This window comes from Magallana gigas, chromosome 1, assembly GCF_963853765.1.
Source record: "Magallana gigas chromosome 1, xbMagGiga1.1, whole genome shotgun sequence".
Lineage (NCBI taxonomy): Eukaryota > Metazoa > Mollusca > Bivalvia > Ostreida > Ostreidae > Magallana > Magallana gigas.
The window spans coordinates 71,215,025-71,232,952 of NC_088853.1; the positions used below are offsets into that span (position 1 = coordinate 71,215,025).

The window sequence follows — 17,928 nt, forward strand, 5'->3', positions numbered from 1 at the left end:
CCAGCGTTGTCTCTCATATTTAATCCGTTTTACTTTTGCACGATTCGTAAATCGTCTTTCACTTATTATTTACCATTTTTTTTTTTGTCTGTTTTGTTTCAACAGATTAATCCTTTAAACCGTATATATTCAAATAACCTTCTTTTCATCTTTCCATAAGAACAAAACAAAAGCTAATCTGTCTTGTGTTTATTTTTATTATCAAAACAATCTCTCTCTCAAGTCATTATTGATTTACACATACACACACAAAGTACATTCTCAAAGTTAATTACGTCCTAAGAGAAAATGTCAACAGGATAACAGGAAAGTAAAATAAACCGAAAAGTGTTAAAAAGGCAGTAAAAAATCCGAAATAGGAATTTGATGAGTAGGTAGAAACAAAACAGATCAAGCCAGAATCTAATCAAGAAAATCAAAGATTTAGTACTGATTTTTTAATTTAGTGCTCGATATTGAAAAAATGAGTAAATATGATTAAACGAGTGTGTCCATAGCAACGAGACTAGTTTTACGAGGAAAAGATATATCGATGATTCACATCTGTTGAGTGACAATTAGGGATCAATTAACCTAATTAGACAGAGGAAAAACAATAGCGACAGTGGTTGTGAGGTCTTGGTGTGATCTGTGAGTGACGGTTAATGGCGACCACATACAGAGAAATAAGACCGACCAACACGTCATCAAATCAAACATGGCGCTTTTTTTCGTTAACTCGGACTTCTAATCATTCATAATGTTAAAAAGAAAACACATATATATATAGAGTTTTATTTAGATTTTAATTACTTATGTTCCGTCTTTGATTTTTTCTTAAGTAAACGAAAAGAAATTATTATATTTTTTAAAAAGAAGAAAATAAATGATGCAAAATTCTGACTTAATTTACAGTTTCCATACGAAAACCCCTGTTTAAAGAAAACATATAGGATGTATTTCATTTTCACACAAATTAAAAAAGAAAACCGAAATAAATTGTGGTGAAAAACCTTAAAAGTAGGGATGAAAAAGGAAATAAGAGTAATACCTATAGACCTTTTTAACAAAAATAAAAATTGGGACATCTGTCTAAACAGGATATAGACGAGAATGTCAGTTACACAGAAATTAAAACCGATTCACACATCAAGGAAGAGATTCTTGTGTGATTTACAGCTTTCTTACACCTTTCTGCCGACTGTTTGAGTGACAGCTGGCGGCCATAAAACGGACCAGCTGTCATACTCTGGGACTTATGGTCATCAAACTCTCAACCTGTTGCGACAGGTGCCCGTCCGTGACGTCATCAGTCATTTGTGTCAAAGTCTGCTCCTATGATGGTGCTACTCGCCGTGCTAGCCCCAGAGAAGGAAATGGCGGATTCCCAAATTTTCGCAGGCAGAGAGAAAATAAATTGGAGAATAAGAAACTAAAAAAAGAATAAGGTTCTTAAAAAGGGCAAACAATCAAATTGAAATTTTAAAAATTATCTATTATCTTTTCTCGATATTTAAAAGAAAAGGTTTTTCAGGATTGGGGCTTGTTTTTGTTAAAAAGCACGAGTTCTTCGAAAATGGTATTCAAGAAGAAAACTGCGTTATGTAGCACACGTTCAAACCTCAAGTCTAATACAGACAAACTGCCGGACAAACGATTTGTAGAACGCTTCAGCACTGGGCCACATTCAAAGCCAAAAAAGCAACCTTGCCAATAGCGAGGTGCGAAACGAAGGCTTGGCTTTCATAGCTCTCTCAGGGACAGGGTAAATCAAGGCGCTTCACCGGGTTCGGCCTCCATCATTTCGTTGGCCATAACGGCGGCAGCTGTTTGAATGACAATGTTTTGCTTCCCCGTGCTAGGGTCTTTCTTTAAACCTATATTTAGCTGCCCACCGTTCGATTTGATAACCACTGGCTGCTGAGTGACTCCGAAGGATGGGGACAGACTAGTAGCATGGCCGTTAAGAAAAGAGGAGACTTGACCTAAATCAGTGGACTTTGAACCTCGCAGACCAGGTAATAACGAATTCAAGGAAGAAAAGTTAGGAATGGAGTTTATTGAATTTCCACCCAGTAAGCTCTGAAGCAAAATGTCTGAAGGCTTTCCCGCGGAATTCTGGGAACTGATGAGGCTAGCAAATGCGCCGGTGTTTTGGCCCTCCAACATGGCATTTAGGGAATGTCCAGCGAGAAGTTGATAAATCAACTCCGAGTTTGCATGGTTGTTACTCGCCTGTCCGATTAACCCGTTGCCATTTCCGGGGTGCGCGCCTAGGGGGTTGTGGCTGTGTCCATGGGATGGACCCTGGCCCTGGGTTCCCAGGTTCAAACCTCCGTTCAGTCCACTGTTGGAGTTTCCAAATCCCGTCAGTCCGCCTAGAATGGCGTTTAGAGGTCCAATGTTTTCTCCTAGACCCCCTCCAAGTCCTGTATTCTGAGCAACGTTTAACTGTCCGCCGCCGCCGATTCCAACATTCAGTCCAGACAATAAATCCCCATGACCACCTCCAATTCCGGATCCTAGTCCAGCTCCTATTCCAGCCTCTATTCCCCCTCCTATTCCGCCTCCCAGTCCAGCTCCTACTCCAGCTCCTATTCCGCCTCCTAGTCCTGCTCCTACTCCAGTTCCTATTCCGCCTCCGATTCCTGCAATTTGAGCACCGATCAAATGACCAATATTATGACCTGCTAAGCTATTCAGGCCATGGTTTATATGGTTTGCTTGTGCACCGCCGCCTATTCCTAGATGTAACCCAGATCCAAGGTGACCTTGCATTTGATTACCTTGTCCTTGACCTGGAGCTCCAGCAGGGTGGCCGTGTCCGTGGTTTACAGGAAGCTGCTGTTGATGATGCTGCGGCACGTTCTGGTGGTGGTTAGAGCGGGAATTCAAGTGGGGTTGGTGGTGGAGATGGGTATGTGGTGCTGCTGGTTGATTATGTTGAGCCGGCGGTGGGGGTGGTGGCTGAGTGCGATGTGGTGACTGACTGCCCTTGCTGACTACTGCCGAGGGACCGTTATTCTGATTACCGCCGACGGGAGACATGATGTTGGCGGTCTTGGCCAGAATTATCGTCTGTTTGATGTTGTTGGTGGTCACCTTTCTTCTGTTTTGGATTCTCGTAGACTTTGCCGACTGTCTCCTGGGTGAGGAGTTAGCCCGAATGACGTTGACCTTGGGTGAGGAGTTAGACCGAATGACGTTGACCTTTGGTGATGAGTTGGTTCTGATGACGTTGATGGAAGGTGACGTTCGAGCACGTGTTCTATACCGGATGACCTGGGATTTTGAAGGTGAAAGTCGTCTCTGGAGACGCAGCCTCCTTAATGCCGCGGCGGAAGATACCGGAACATAGCGTATGCGCATGCGTCTTGACCTTGTCTGGAGTTGTTTCTATAAGAAAAGAGAGAAAATAATGTATTTTAGCTATGTGAGTTAGCATTAGTCTTCATGAGTTGTTACAAATTTTCTTCACAATATTGTTAGAATAAGCACCTAAACTATCTCAAACTAATTCAAGCACACTGACTAAGAGAGACATACGCAATGTCTGATTGTTAAAATGATCAAATATAACAAAATTTCTAACAAAAATATATTTCACATAAATATGTCAAAATTATGACTAAATTTACTTATTTAGAGGAAGATTATCAATACTTTATGATTGTTTGTATTATGTTAATTTTACATGTGCCATATTTTACCACTGCATGATTTTTTTTTTAATTCACCCGTTATCTTTATTGAGATTTTCCAAACCAAAATAGATAATGCTGCCTAAGTTTTGCAGTGACTAATACCGGAAATGAATTTATGGGACATTATATTGCGCAAGGTCAGTGTTTATTGCGGTTTTGTTGCTAGGAACATAAATCAGCCAGATTATAGACAACTTGTACCAGGGAGTGATTGGTGACAATGTGAACCTAATTAAGAGATAAGTCAGGCAAGAAAAAGTCGATTAAATCTAAATAAATTCGAGAATGATGACGTTTAATGAGGGACAACAGGGCATTGCGATTTCTTTCATTAGTTTTCTTTGTTATGAAGTCCTTTGAAAGAGAATTAGTTTTTTTAATAAAAAAAAAATCAATGCGACAGTGTTATATTCTCTATAAGTCTATTTTAAGTCATTTTGCTACAATGTTTCTATTATTTAGAATGAAAAAAAACAACAACACACTGCTGACCAAAACTCCAACCTATCAGACTTGATACAAAGACACAAACCAAGGTTCCTTCGTATCAGGTACGTCTCAATTTGTCAACAGTATAAAACTTAAGGTGGTTCACTACACCTTGCATTAGTATCTCCAGTCAGCAGAAAATTATTTGATTGTGATAGATAGCATGATGGATAAAAAGTATTTAAGTCAAATAGGCGTATAAATGTGCAATTTAGGATGAAAACAAAAACCATTTTCAAAAATATAATTTAGTAAACATAAACAGAAGACTCAGATGGATTTGAACTCATGATCTACGGTTCACAAGCACGGTATTTTTAACCAGTGGGGTATAACGATTCACAACCAAATCGATTGGTACTAACAGTGAAACAAAACATTTAAGGTGGAATAACACACCTGGAAGAAGTCACTCAAATTAACAGAATTTTTTTTTTGGAAAATGAAAGATATACCGGGTAATGATAAAAAATAAACTGTACAAATGTCATATAAGCAAATAATTTGCAGTTTGGGGATAAAAAATGAATATCTAAAATAATTATTCCAGTAAGTAACAACAAAAACCCCTGCGGGATTCGAACTCAGGAGGTACGGATCAGAAGTCACTTTACCCACTTGGCTATGGAGTATGTTTTAGTCCATAAAATCGTTTTAATAAAACGAAATGTCGTTTCGATCAGCGGTCAGCCATTTTATGATGATGTGTTATTCCACCTTAAATCCCCAACCTGTGAGGTGGCGTCTTAAAAAGTATATGTCGAGGTGTAGTGAAGTACCTTAATTTTCATCATTTATTTTTTCATATATAAAAATTATCTTAAATTAGAGCGCGCTAGATGTTGTACATGACGCTAGGTGGTGTGGATTGATGTATGATATGGAGATAGGTACAGACTCTCACAATCGAACCATTAAATTTAATATAATTCAGATATTCGATTTCTTTGATTCACATCTATCTAAGTATATATATATATATATAGATATAGTGATCCCAAACAGCCAATCCCAACAATCTGTTGTTGACTTGCAAGAAACTGTGAGTTAAGCCTGGAATAAGTTATCCCGTTTTATTGAATTGAAAATGCTTGTAAAAATAATCCACTTACATCTCATTTAATAATTGCTACATTTTCATAAAATTTCAAGATTTTACATTTACCTGAGCCCCGAACCCCCTACCCATCCAATCTCAAACTCATGATTTCCATTTTACAAAAGACATATCTATAAATCATTTTTAAAAGCTTGAATCGAACATCTATGTAGATGTCTTAATACCAGATGATCCCACCGCCATTGATGTTTTAACAAACCATTTCGAACACAAACTTGAGTGAAATTAATGTTCAGTTATGAAAACAAATCAAAAGCTGATAACATAAAATCAGTAAAAAATACTTATAGAAAATAAACCTTAATTATTTGGTTTTTGTGTTAATCCGCGGATTAACGCATTAACAATAGATGATTTATTCACTAATAGTCGGCAGAGACAAACGAAATAGTCAAAGAATCATCACATTTTTTGTGCATAAGTAGAGGTATTTTATTTCCGTCCATATTTCGAGACGCCATAACATTAAATAAAAGAAAAGTAAAAAAAAAACTATAAAAACCCCTTTGCTTCTTGTCTAGTCTTAAATTGCCTAAGATTTGATAAATATATCACATTCCAAAGTATTGTCACCGCTTTTTTAAGAGTGATTTAATTTTATTTAATTTGGCTATTGTTAGATCTAAAAAAGAAAACGTCTACAATTCATTCAATTTCCATTAGATGTCAAATGCACCGAATGAGAGACAACAGTCGTTAACACACCTACCGATCATTAAATTAAAAAGGATAATCATTCAGTTAATATTTATGTTTAGTTAAAATACCGGTTGTAATATTCCAAAGTCAGGTCGATATTTGACTGAGATTGTTACGTTTATAATGCAACCGCGAAAGAAAAACCCGCCACAGCCATCAGCTAACCTGTCTACTTTTAAATACATACAGGATTATAATTTGATTTAATTGAATCTTTAGATATATATCCACTGTTTGTTAAATGTAGAACTTTTCAAAGCTATTTTTGCGAGATTCATTTTCTTTTATCGGCAGCATTGCAATAGTTGCATAATGCATCTTTAATGAGCAGATATATCAATTTACTTGCCAATACACTTTAACCTAAAACAATGATATCGCTTATAAACGATTCTAATCCAAAGTAAGATAGTTCAATTAATGGATTTCATTTTTTTCGGTGCAGATTGCAACCGAGTCATCAACCTCCCTGTTAATTGTTTAATTAACACAGGATTGTAATTTGATCTTTAAATATCTACAGTTTGTTAAACGTAGTTATATTTTATATTCCAAAGTAAAGTTGAGATTATTTTTTTAAATTTCCAACATTGCACTAACTGCAGAATGAGGCATCCAACCAGAAGATGCAACGCTCGGCTTACCTGTCCATTGTTAAATTCACTCAGGATAAGAAGCATCCACGCAAGCAACACAATAATGGTGTAGCATCTCATGGCTGGCACTGCAGAAACAAACAATGGACCAAGCAACAATACAAGTATACGAACAGAACGTTAAACACAGCGATGTTTGTGCTGGGATATCTTGGTCTCTCTAAACCACTGTGATGGTAGAAATCGCTCTGTAATTCTTCTATCAGAGAGCCGGCCTTTTATATACATGTAAATGTTTATTCATCAAGCAATTATCAGGCCTTCCGTTCACCTGTGTCTTCCATACTTTTTTTGTATTTCCTCATTTGGTTGTTGGTTGAGGCCACTTAAGGCGGGGGGGGGGGAATAAGAAACGAAACTGCAATGATAAATGAGGACATTTTTTGATAGGCTTTTTTTAATTTCAAAAACCTAAATACGTTCATTAATTATTGCTTATATATAAAAAGTGTTATCAATTTGTGGTATTTATCTTGTTATCATAGATAGCAACGTGCATTAAACCCTCCGGGTACCCCAAATATTGACTAATACAGATTGACCAATTTGACCTACTTAGTTCTACTGGCAACAGTGTGTGAGCGCCCAGGCCCACTCTCACGTTAACTTACCAACACTCTCATTGGCCTCTATGTGCACGTTCACCAACAGCAAGTCTCGTTTCTTCTTTGCAATAATGTGACTTCTCTCATAACCTTATATTTCCCTATTTTTTGCAATAATTTATATATGCAACAATGTGCATGTTTCAATAAGAGCAAATCTGGTTGCTTCTATTAGCAATAATGTGAATTCTTTCTTAAAATTATGTTTTGAGTTTCTTTTGCAACAACATCAATCCAGCAATGGAAAAGTTTCTCCGAAAGAAAATGTTGTCGCTACTATACAATACGTGGCTTCTTTCATGGCGTTATTTTTATTCTATGGCAATAAAACTTACTTTCTTTTATGCATAGTACCATAATACAATGTATGCGTGAAGTTGTTGATACTTTTATTCAAATAAAAGCCGGTTTGTAGTATAAATTGAAAGGCTAAGCGCCGGGGGGGGGGGGGGGGGGAGTATACCTATAGTTCCAAAAAAATTCCCCCAAATAATGAAATTTTTAATCCGTGTGGCCGTGGGGGGGGGGGGGGCTATATACCTTTGACTCCAACTTCTAAATATTTCAATCTTTTCAAGGTAAATTTAGGAACTATTATCTTTGCTGCGAGATAAAAAGGGGGGCTGAACCCTCTATGATGCTATGTGCCGAATGGTCAGGTGTACCTTTGCAAAAAAAAAAAGTCCCCCACCCACCCCCGGTTCCGACGCCTATTATTTATTACTCTTGATATTACATTTAAAATTGTACGTACATGTCACTAATAATAAATAAATAAATAACCTACCTACTTATTTATATACCAAATGTTCCAATAATTAGCTTCATAATAATCATTGCAATAAACTTGCACAGAGGTACCTTTCTGCACATTTAACATAACATACTATACGGTTGACCCCAAGCCTGAAAATTTATTCTTGACACAAACTGCACATACATCTACTAATGTCTTGTCAACACAGTTCAGTAATACCTGAAGAGGGTCGATAGTGGTAGCCATTTTTGGACTGTATTGATCTCAGTTTTAAAAAGAGCTCTATGTAAAAATATAGGACAATATGCCCAAATTTAAAAAAAAGTTAAAATATGTGGACTTTTTGCATACTAAATATTAGTTTATAGCCACACAAAGCATGCCTCAAAAGTTAAGGTAGGTCTGATGGCTAGTTTGTCAATCGTCTGCCTTCTTAAGAATAATGAATGGTGGTGGCCATTTTCATACTATATCATTTTGCCTGAAGTAGAAGATATTTGAAGTGAAAAACGAAGGAAAAGACCTCGGTTTTCATTGTTTACCTCTATGACTTTTCTTTTAATTAGTAATGATTTAATTGTGCATGGTTGTAACGCGCTTTCTGATTGGCTAAAAAATTATTTTATATCGTATAAAGAATGTTACCTACGTCATATTAAGACTAACGTCAAAAATGTATCAATACGCCTGACGTTACGTTTGAATTTTGTACAATTTTACATCATTTTAAAGCTCAAATGACCGTTTTTATCTACAATGAAGAGTAAAAAATTAAATAATAAGCAATGAATTCAATATTTATTAGTTTGATACGCTATAAAATGGTTTGAACCAGTTTACGCTTTTTTATAAACCGCTTAGCGGTTTATAAAGCGTAAACTGCCTCAAACCATTTTATAGCGTATAAAACAAATAAATATTGAATTCATTCCTTAAATAGTTAACGGCTAAAGGAGATAACATCTAAAAGTTTAAGGTAGGCCTGATTAAGAATTTGGTGACCATCCAGTCTCCTTTATATTGTTAAAATATTTTTAAAAAAAGAAGATTGTAAGGAAAATCAAATGAATGAAGTTTTATTAAATTCCCATTGTTTATTTCAATAGAAACATACGTCAAATTATGCATTTTATATGTTCCGGTAACATGGACACATGGTTAAACTATATAACAGCATTGATATTGCCTCTGCCACCTGGACGTCCGGTTTCCGACTAATTCTTGGTCTCTCTTTCCTGATGGCTCACCAGTACGGACCCTGGGACGTTCTATTGTATCATTCAATGCTATCCCAGACGTCCGGTAGTAATGGCCGCCCTGTCTAATTAGGTAAAGGTCTTCCTGGAGTTAGTCATAGCCTCCGTCCTTGGTGTCGACTTTTACCGCTCTCTGCTCTCTTTTTTTACACTGTTGTCAGTCAGTCGTTTCCAAGAGATCTGTAATCGATAGACCGATAGATGGAGACCAGATATGGAGGACCGATCACAGCAGATAGAATAGGACATTAAGATGGCGATTGAATGGGAGATCAACACTGGTACCAAATCACAGCAGTTTGATGGAAAAGAAATCATTAAGCGATCGGAAAGCTCTGACTCAGGATGTGTACATGCACAATAAGCAAAATAAGCGTGAATGTCTCCAGTACGTTTACCTTTCCTTTCTTGTAATATGTTTTTTTGTGTTTGGGTGGATTTTTTTTAACCGCGATTGTATTACAATTACACCGCATCTCTTTGGGCTGTCATCAAACGTGTTGAAATTGATTTAGCTAATATGTTTGAAATTGTTGTGTATGATTTCTTACATTAAAAATAATTTAGAGAAAATATGCATGCATTTTAAAAATAGAATAGTGTTCAGAGATTAATTTTCAACCTTAAAAAAATGAAAATGAACTATTGCATGTCTTAATCAATACAAATACGTCTCTCTCTCTCTCTCTCTCTCTCTCTCTCTCTCTCTCTCTCTCTCTCTCTCTCTCTCTCTCTCTCTCTCTCTCTCTCTCTCTCTCTCTCTCTCTCAAGGCTTTAGTAAATGATCGTAGTGTAAGTTGATCCGTACTTGCAGGTTTTGACTTGTATGATGACAATCACATGTGGCCCTGTTAATTATTACGACAACAATACGTGCCGGTTTTTGGCGGTTATGTGACGCGAAACAACAGAACGGGCCGGTTTTTGGTACGCTTAATGTGTTACGTGATAATGTCCAAATCACTTACGGTTTTTGTTTCGTTACGTACGTGGGAAAATCAGTTCTTTTGGGCTCTTAAGGGAAACTCTTCTTGATAAAAAAATTAATTATGATTATCAGTTGCAGATGAACAAAGTTATTCACGCCCTAGAACATTTCAAACGTACTGTGTTGTTTCGCAGATAACGTGATCTGCATGGTATACATGTACAAAGTAAATGATTGCATATCTTAGGAACTTTGTAAATCTTATTTCCTAAATTAATACATAGTTATAATTATTATTATAAAATACTAATATCTCAACAACAAAAACATTGTCAAATTTAACCATCAAAATAATAACATTTATAAATATCAAATGCTAAATATAATTTTTTTTTTTTAATGTGAGAACCTTTGCCTTAAAATATTTTTTCTTTAAAACTAGCCCTACAATTTTTTAAACTTGAATATTTATTAAATATTATCAATAATATTTATTAAATATTATCAAGAATTAAAATTAATGAAAACTAAATAAGGTGATTTTTAATTATCTGACAATAACATTCTCCGGCATAGTTTATGGCGTAGTTGGCCCCTTTGTATAAACAGAGTTAATTGCCCTTCATTTGTTAAACTCCACTAGGGGCGCAAGAATCTATCCGTCAATTTTGGAGGATAAAATCTATTCCCTCAAAACGGAGGTTTTCTCGACCTGTTTTGGAGGGTTAGGGGGTCGTAGCCGGTTTTCAGACTATTTTATTTTAAAATAATCTCATTAAAAATAAAATCTCGGTATAAAGAATAGAATAACTTTCAAACAAAGCTAATCTAAAATATTTCGATTTTTTCTAAATAAGTGATAATTTATAGATTATAAACCATACTTGAAAATTAAAAATAATAATATCATATGGTTAATCTGTTAACGACGGTCATCAGCCAGCCCGCGGGTCGGAAGTGGCGAGATCCTTGGCAATATGACAGAAAGTCCTGTGCCACACCTCGGCGTGTAAATTTTCTGTTATGCAGTGCAATGTAAAAAGACTTATAATAGATTGGTAAAATAGTTACAATTTTTCCGTATTCAACCTAAAATCAAATGACCCGGGCCCGAAAGTATAAGTCGAACAAGAGTATTGGGGCCTTTAAAATTCCTTATGGATATTAAGGTGGTAAAAAAACACGGCCTCTAGAAATTGTAACGGGAAAAAATTGTAAAATATTTTCAATCGGATAGATTATAGATGGCAATTAATATGTACTTTTGTACCTTAATATACATAAACAGAGATGATCATAAACAAAGGCCAGACAGAAGTATGTGAATATATGCATAGTTTGTCTGCATGTAATGCATTTTTTCACCCACAAAGCAAGCCACACTCCCCACACAGTACAGAAACCGTCAACCAAGAATTCAATCCAAAGCTATTTACGATAATGTCTTTTTAACCAGGTGATATGTATAAAAAGATAAAATGAACATTGCGAAGCGTTGCATCATTAACATACGTCCGTCCGCGATCATTACGAAGGTTCATCACTGGACCGCCACGGTACCGAATTCTGTGGCTCCGGTACCACAATTCTGTAGTACCTGCACACCTACGCAGTTAGTCCATCACCTGTGGTTTATGGTTGGTGGTTGCCCAATGTTACCTGGTAATTGTGTGGTCTACACACCTGATTTGCATTTGTCTGTATAAATGAAGGATACCAAACGCCCCCTCAACCACCCCCCCCCCCCCATTTATTAACTTATGGCATTAGATCTACATAAATGAAGAATGCCAAACGCCCCCTCAATCACCAACCACCCCCCCCCCCCCCTATCAAATTATGGCATTAGATCTGTATAAATGGAGGATATCAAACGCACCCTCATTTACCAACGGCCCCCTTATCACCTTATAAAGACTCTAGATCTGCATAAACGGAGGATATCAAACGCACCCTCATCCACCAACCCCTCCTTATTAACTTAAGACTTTAGATCTACCCGAGAATATGCCCATATACACTGTAGAATGATTTCATGATTATCTTCATACAGTTTTTAGCCAAAAAACAAATCTTTTTGTTCTCCTTGCCGACATATGGCGTTAGACATCGTGGAAACTTAATGGTGCTGGTTTTGTTTCGGTGGACGTGTGAAAAATTCAATAGAAAATGTGTTACCTATATATAGGGTAAACCATAGTTTAATATAAAATACAATGTACAATATTTATATACAATAATACATCGTAAAGTAAGGAATCGAAGAGAAGTAAACACTTAATATATAGATGGAACTAGATGATATCCCGAACAATTTTTAAGCGCGGGAATTAACACTTAACACATTAATATGATTTAATGTCTATGCTGTTGAAACATAATGTTTGGTTCATTTTCGTATATACTGTGTCAGAAATTTTTCTTAATTGCTTTTTTAAACTGTTATTTAAAATTGAAATATAAAACCAACTGCATGGCTGGATATTTAGAGGAGCCGGCAGGGATGAAAAATCTAAAATAAAATAAATGATATGCATGTACATGGCCTTAATTCTTTTTGTTGTAGATGACTGGAAAATAATAATATTTTTCAAAACCAGTGAGTGGGTATGTTGTTCTTTCGGTCAAATTTCACTATGATTTTATCACTGTCCCATATAAGGATTTCAGATAAAAGACTGTTTTGAAGAAAACCAATTTTTGGCTGTTCAAAGATTAGACCTACTATACTCTGTCCAAATATAATCATGCATCACATTATAATCATGCATCACATTTTAATGAGAAAAAAAAATCGATATTCATAAATACCTCTTGATTATGTCTTGGACTAAGACTTCCGGGACAGAGCATTAAATAATAAAAAATTGAAATATGTTAACATGTAAAACAAAAGTCAAGTACTTAGATGAACCACCAGTGATACGGTGGACCAGTAATAGCGCTTGTCAAGATCCCTATTTTTTGTGATCGACTTCCGCCAAGTATCGATTTTGTTCTTTACAGGCCAATAAATTCAAATGACGTATAATTGGGGCGCAAGCGGGGTTTACATTGATCTGAACACGTTTAATTTAAACCCATGGTAGACAACTCGTTTTGTTTGGAAACCCCCAGTTATCGTTACTGACAAACATGCTTTCGTATGCCACCTTCAAGAAAGTGTTATTTGTATTTTTTAATTTTTAACCAATGTTAAAAAATTCTTGGATTCCTTCTGATATACATAGGCAGTCTACCCAGTTTACAATACACTAAATTATTTGTAATTCTTTTGTTGACCCCTAGAATTCTCTTACAAAAAATAAGATGTGCCTTTTCTATATCGGGTGCTTTGTGGAAACCCCAAATTCCACAGGCCTACGAAAGAATACTATGTACATACATGTACATATCAAAAACAGAACTCTATTGATTTCTTATAATTCTTAAAAGTGAAAAGAAATCGATTTTCATACTGAAAATCAAATCTTTAGTATGATGACCACGTTAAACCCAAATTAATGCAATGTAAATGTTTACTACAACACCTTAAGTACAAATATTTAATTAGATTTCTTTGATTTTAAGTTCTTCAAATAGTCAAATATCCAACTTTTTTAATTGGATACCATTTTCCCATATATCTCTTACAGAAACGATTAAGGCGTATTCGTGCACTATACGTGTATTGTACATATTATTTCATTTATTGTATTAATATAATTATAATTTTTTTTTTTGTATCTGATGAACCGCTTGGCTTAAGGAATAACTAAACTATAAAGGAATAACTAAACTATAAAGGAATAACTAAACTATAAAGGAATAACTAAACTATAAAGGAATAACTAAACTATAAAGGAATAACTAAACTATAAAGGAATAACTAAACTATAAAGAACGTCTTTAAAACAAAATTAATACAACAATCATCAAAACTGTAAAAAATTTTAATTAAACGTAAAAATACAGGTAACTTATCACAATCAGTTTAAAGGGGAAGGAAAGACAAAAATATATTCTATTTAAATTAATAAAGTGGTTTAAATTATCACATGTAGTCATGCTGTTTTGAAAATAAACTACATAATTTTGATTTAATGGAGGAATCTTTTTTCTCGGAGGCTTACATGATGTAGAATTCTTTTGTATTAACACCCCCCCCCAAAAAAAACCCCCAAAAAACAAAACAAAACAAAACAAAACAAGAAACAATTATTTTGACGTCACACTATCTATTCCGATTTGATTTACATATACAATGTACACAGTGTTCTGAAAAAAACACGCCAACTTGAGCCTCTCTGTTAGTAAATTAATCGACGGAACAAAATTGATAATGTTTAGGCTCACACGTTCATCTAAAGAATATTAAAATACGTGTTTGCATAAATATATGCATTTTTATTAAATAATCTGTCGACAATTTCCACAGCTACGCGGATATTCCTCCGACTCTAACCTCCGCTTTAAGGTCAAGATTTAGTCAATGAAAGATGTCTACAGGTTTGTGAAATTCAGGATATAAATTCTTTTGATGATGCTTCACAACAATAGCTTTGTTTAATAGGGTGTACCAGGGTCTAAATTTCAGGTAAAAAAATCATGTTTTAATAGTCAATTTATATGTAATATTAAGGAAATAAGTAACAATTCTCGGAGTCTCGGAATCAAATACATCTAGAATGCCTACAGTCTCTCCAAAAATGGCATTAAACAAGGTCTTCACCTCCTTTTTCATATGATTCCAAATTGAATATAGGTATCGGCATTACTGTATCCGTGGTTTGATAAGGAATGTGAAGAAACTGTTTTATTTCCTACATACTTCCTTTATAAAGCCGTAAAGTACGGGAAAAATGTCATCAAATCAATGACGTCATAATGGTTCTATCACAAAAAAGACACTCTTGAATTATTTACTATACTCTGTCCTGAAATTTTGCTTCCACCACTTTTCGCTTGAAATTTCGATAAACATAAATACCTTTGTGCTCAAACTACGTTCATCCACTAATATACCAAATGTCAAGATTATCTCTTTTGAAAATCCCCATCTTTCACATCAGGCTTCAATACACAACTCCAGATGGAAAGTCTACGGGGATTTTGCATTGCATCAGCCATTTATAAGCCGGATGATAACGTTGAAAAATTTTGCGAAGTATTCCGAGTGAGTTCCGAATAGTAAAAAGATGTAAACATTTATTCCCATTATAAATCTCCGTTAGAAATTTATTTTCGTTCCTGTGAACTTTTATGAGAACAAAATAATAATGTGTCAATGAGGATATCTTGAACATCTTTTCTTTTAACGATTTCGTTTGTATTTCTTTCACAGATATGTGTATTTTTATTAAAAATCATGAAAATGTGATGGGAGCAATAACTTGGGACAGACTAAAGATCTTGATCTCAAGGTTTAAATGTTACGTTTGAGGTTGGTTTGTAATGTAGTGGAAAATCAAAGGTAAAAGAACGGTCTCAAATCGATATTGTTTCAAAATTTCCACAACTTGTCATTTAAAGCGAACATCAAGATTTGCTATTACTAATGCTATGTTGATAAAACAAACCGGAATAGATAATTTGACGTCATAGATTAAACTTCAATGGCATAGCGGCGGGAAATTTAAATTAAGCTTTTTATTTTCTTATTTTTTCATTGTTCCGGGGTTTTTGAAGAAAATAAATACGATTAATAAATAATTATAGTACAGGATAATTCATTGATTTATTGTACAACATATTCTTAGTTTTTCCCCCCTTTAAATGGCCTTTAACAACTTTTTCTACTTTCTACTTAAATCGCTTTTAATTTATATGACTAACTCGTCTCTCTCTCTCTCTCTCTCTCTCTCTCTCTCTCTCTCTCTCTCTCTCTCTCTCTCTCTCTCTCTCTCTCTCTCTCTCTCTCTCTCTCTGTTCCTCTTGTATTTGTTAGTGTTGGCGGTAAATAAAAAATCGAGGTTAAAACGGGACAGCCAGGGCAAAGGATTTATCTGAAGGAAAAAATCAGACTGGATCGAAATCGGAAGATGATATATAGGGAAAAAACCCGCAGATCCGCATTACTGATATATAGCTGAAGTCACAGATTGATAAAAGAGAACGTCGCCATTTGCAAAAGTAAGGCAATGGGTTAGCAATAAATCAATCTAAACTGGTGTATACTTCTACAGGTCTATCTCTCTCTCTCTCTCTCTCTCTCTCTCTCATTCTCTCTCTCTCTCTCTCTCTCTCTCTCTCCTCTCTCTCTCTCTCTCTCTCTCTCTCTCTCTCTCTTCTTCTTCTTCTTCTTCTTCTTCTTCTTCTTCTTCTATCAACACAAATTGGTTAGTAGAATATTTTTTTTTCGGGCCGTATTGTACCAGGTTGGCTACTGAACCGAAATACCCGGAAGTGACCCGTTATACACTAAGTGGTCATGAGCACCCCTGTCAAAGTCGCTACTTAAAAAGAAACATTTTGTGAAACGGATCCTTTTTCTGACATAATCTCCATTCTGTTGATACCTAGCAATCAATAGAAAACATGAATTTTACATATTGTGTAACCAAGTTGTAATCACAGCACTGAAGAACTGACGGGAGTTGATTTTGTCAATGTTTATTTATTTTAAAATCAATGATGTGTTATTTTGCATGACAAGTACATGGAGTTTCTAATTTGAATTACGCACATTTTTATAATATGAATTTTTGGACTTTTTCGACAAGAATGTCGAGAAACCCCCATATGAATCATGTTAAATTATATTTAAAGATAAAATAATTTCAATCAAACTATGTATTGTAACACTGTATTGTAATAATGTATTGTAATAATGTATTGTAACACTGTATTGTAACACTGTATTATAACACTGTACTGTAACACTATTATTACTTATTAGGTTAGTTACTGACTCACTACGGAATATATTGGGTTGATCAATCTCATAGATGGCGAGGCGAATGGTTGATCAATCTCATAGATGGCGAGGCGAAGCCGAGCCGTCTATGAGATTGATCAACCCAATATATTTCCGTAGTGAGTCAGTAACTAACCTAATAAGTGTTTTGTTTTCCCGAGGACTATCAAGCGACATATTCATTCACAAATAGCGGTGATCTACGCAAAGCCATGTATACAAGATGCCTTATATCTCGTCCAATTAAACTCATTTAAACTCTTCAAAATTATCAATACCACCTTTCAAATGCGCTTTAAAAATCTTCGCTTCACCCATATTACTTACAATGTTTTGTTGCTATTCAATTTTAAACCTCTGCAGAGATTTGAGCAAATTTAGGCCTAGACGCTGCCATTTTGTTCTGCTCCAGACACAACAATGTGACGTCAATATTCAAAGGGCAACTACTCTAATTTAAAAATAATTTCAAAGGGCCACTACTCTAAATATTTTAATGACTTACTGAACATGATTTCTGTGTTAAATAATATGAAATATCGAGATGAGTAGGTGCGGCAGCGGCCAATGACGGCCATATTGCCTAATATTAATCCTCAAAGAACCTACATAGAGATATATGAGGCAATCACGTGCTATGTTTAATCCAATGAAAATGTGACATTTCAGTCCGAGGGAAAACAAATTGTAGTAATGTATTGTAACAATGTTTTGTAACACTGTATTGTATTGTAACACTGCATTGTAACACGCTATTGTAACACTATATTGTAACACTATATTGTAACACTGTATTATAACATTGTACTGTAACACTGTATTGTAACACTCTATTGTAAC

At 35.1% G+C, this 17,928-nt stretch overlaps 1 protein-coding gene across 1 annotated transcript; it reads right to left on the reverse strand.

Annotated features, from left to right (window-relative positions):
• Nucleotides 1-553: 553 nt before the first annotated feature.
• Nucleotides 554-6,939, reverse strand: LOC105322661 (uncharacterized). Its single transcript, XM_011421506.4, has 2 exons — nucleotides 6,636-6,939; nucleotides 554-3,375 (listed from the first exon to the last, which is right to left on the reverse strand). Exons 1-2 carry the CDS (start codon nucleotides 6,705-6,707, stop codon nucleotides 1,750-1,752), a joined length of 1,698 nt encoding a protein of 565 aa, XP_011419808.3. The 5' UTR covers nucleotides 6,708-6,939; the 3' UTR covers nucleotides 554-1,749.
• Between the last annotated feature and the right edge of the window lie 10,989 nt (nucleotides 6,940-17,928).

Coding starts and splice junctions, on each gene's coding strand:
- LOC105322661 (XM_011421506.4), bottom strand. CDS start 6,707: ATGAGATGCTACACCATTATTGTGTTGCTTGCGTGGATGCTTCTTATC. Junction 3,376..6,635: donor GTGAATTTAACAATGGACAG/GTAAGCCGAGCG, acceptor CTTTTCTTATAG/AAACAACTCCAGACAAGGTC.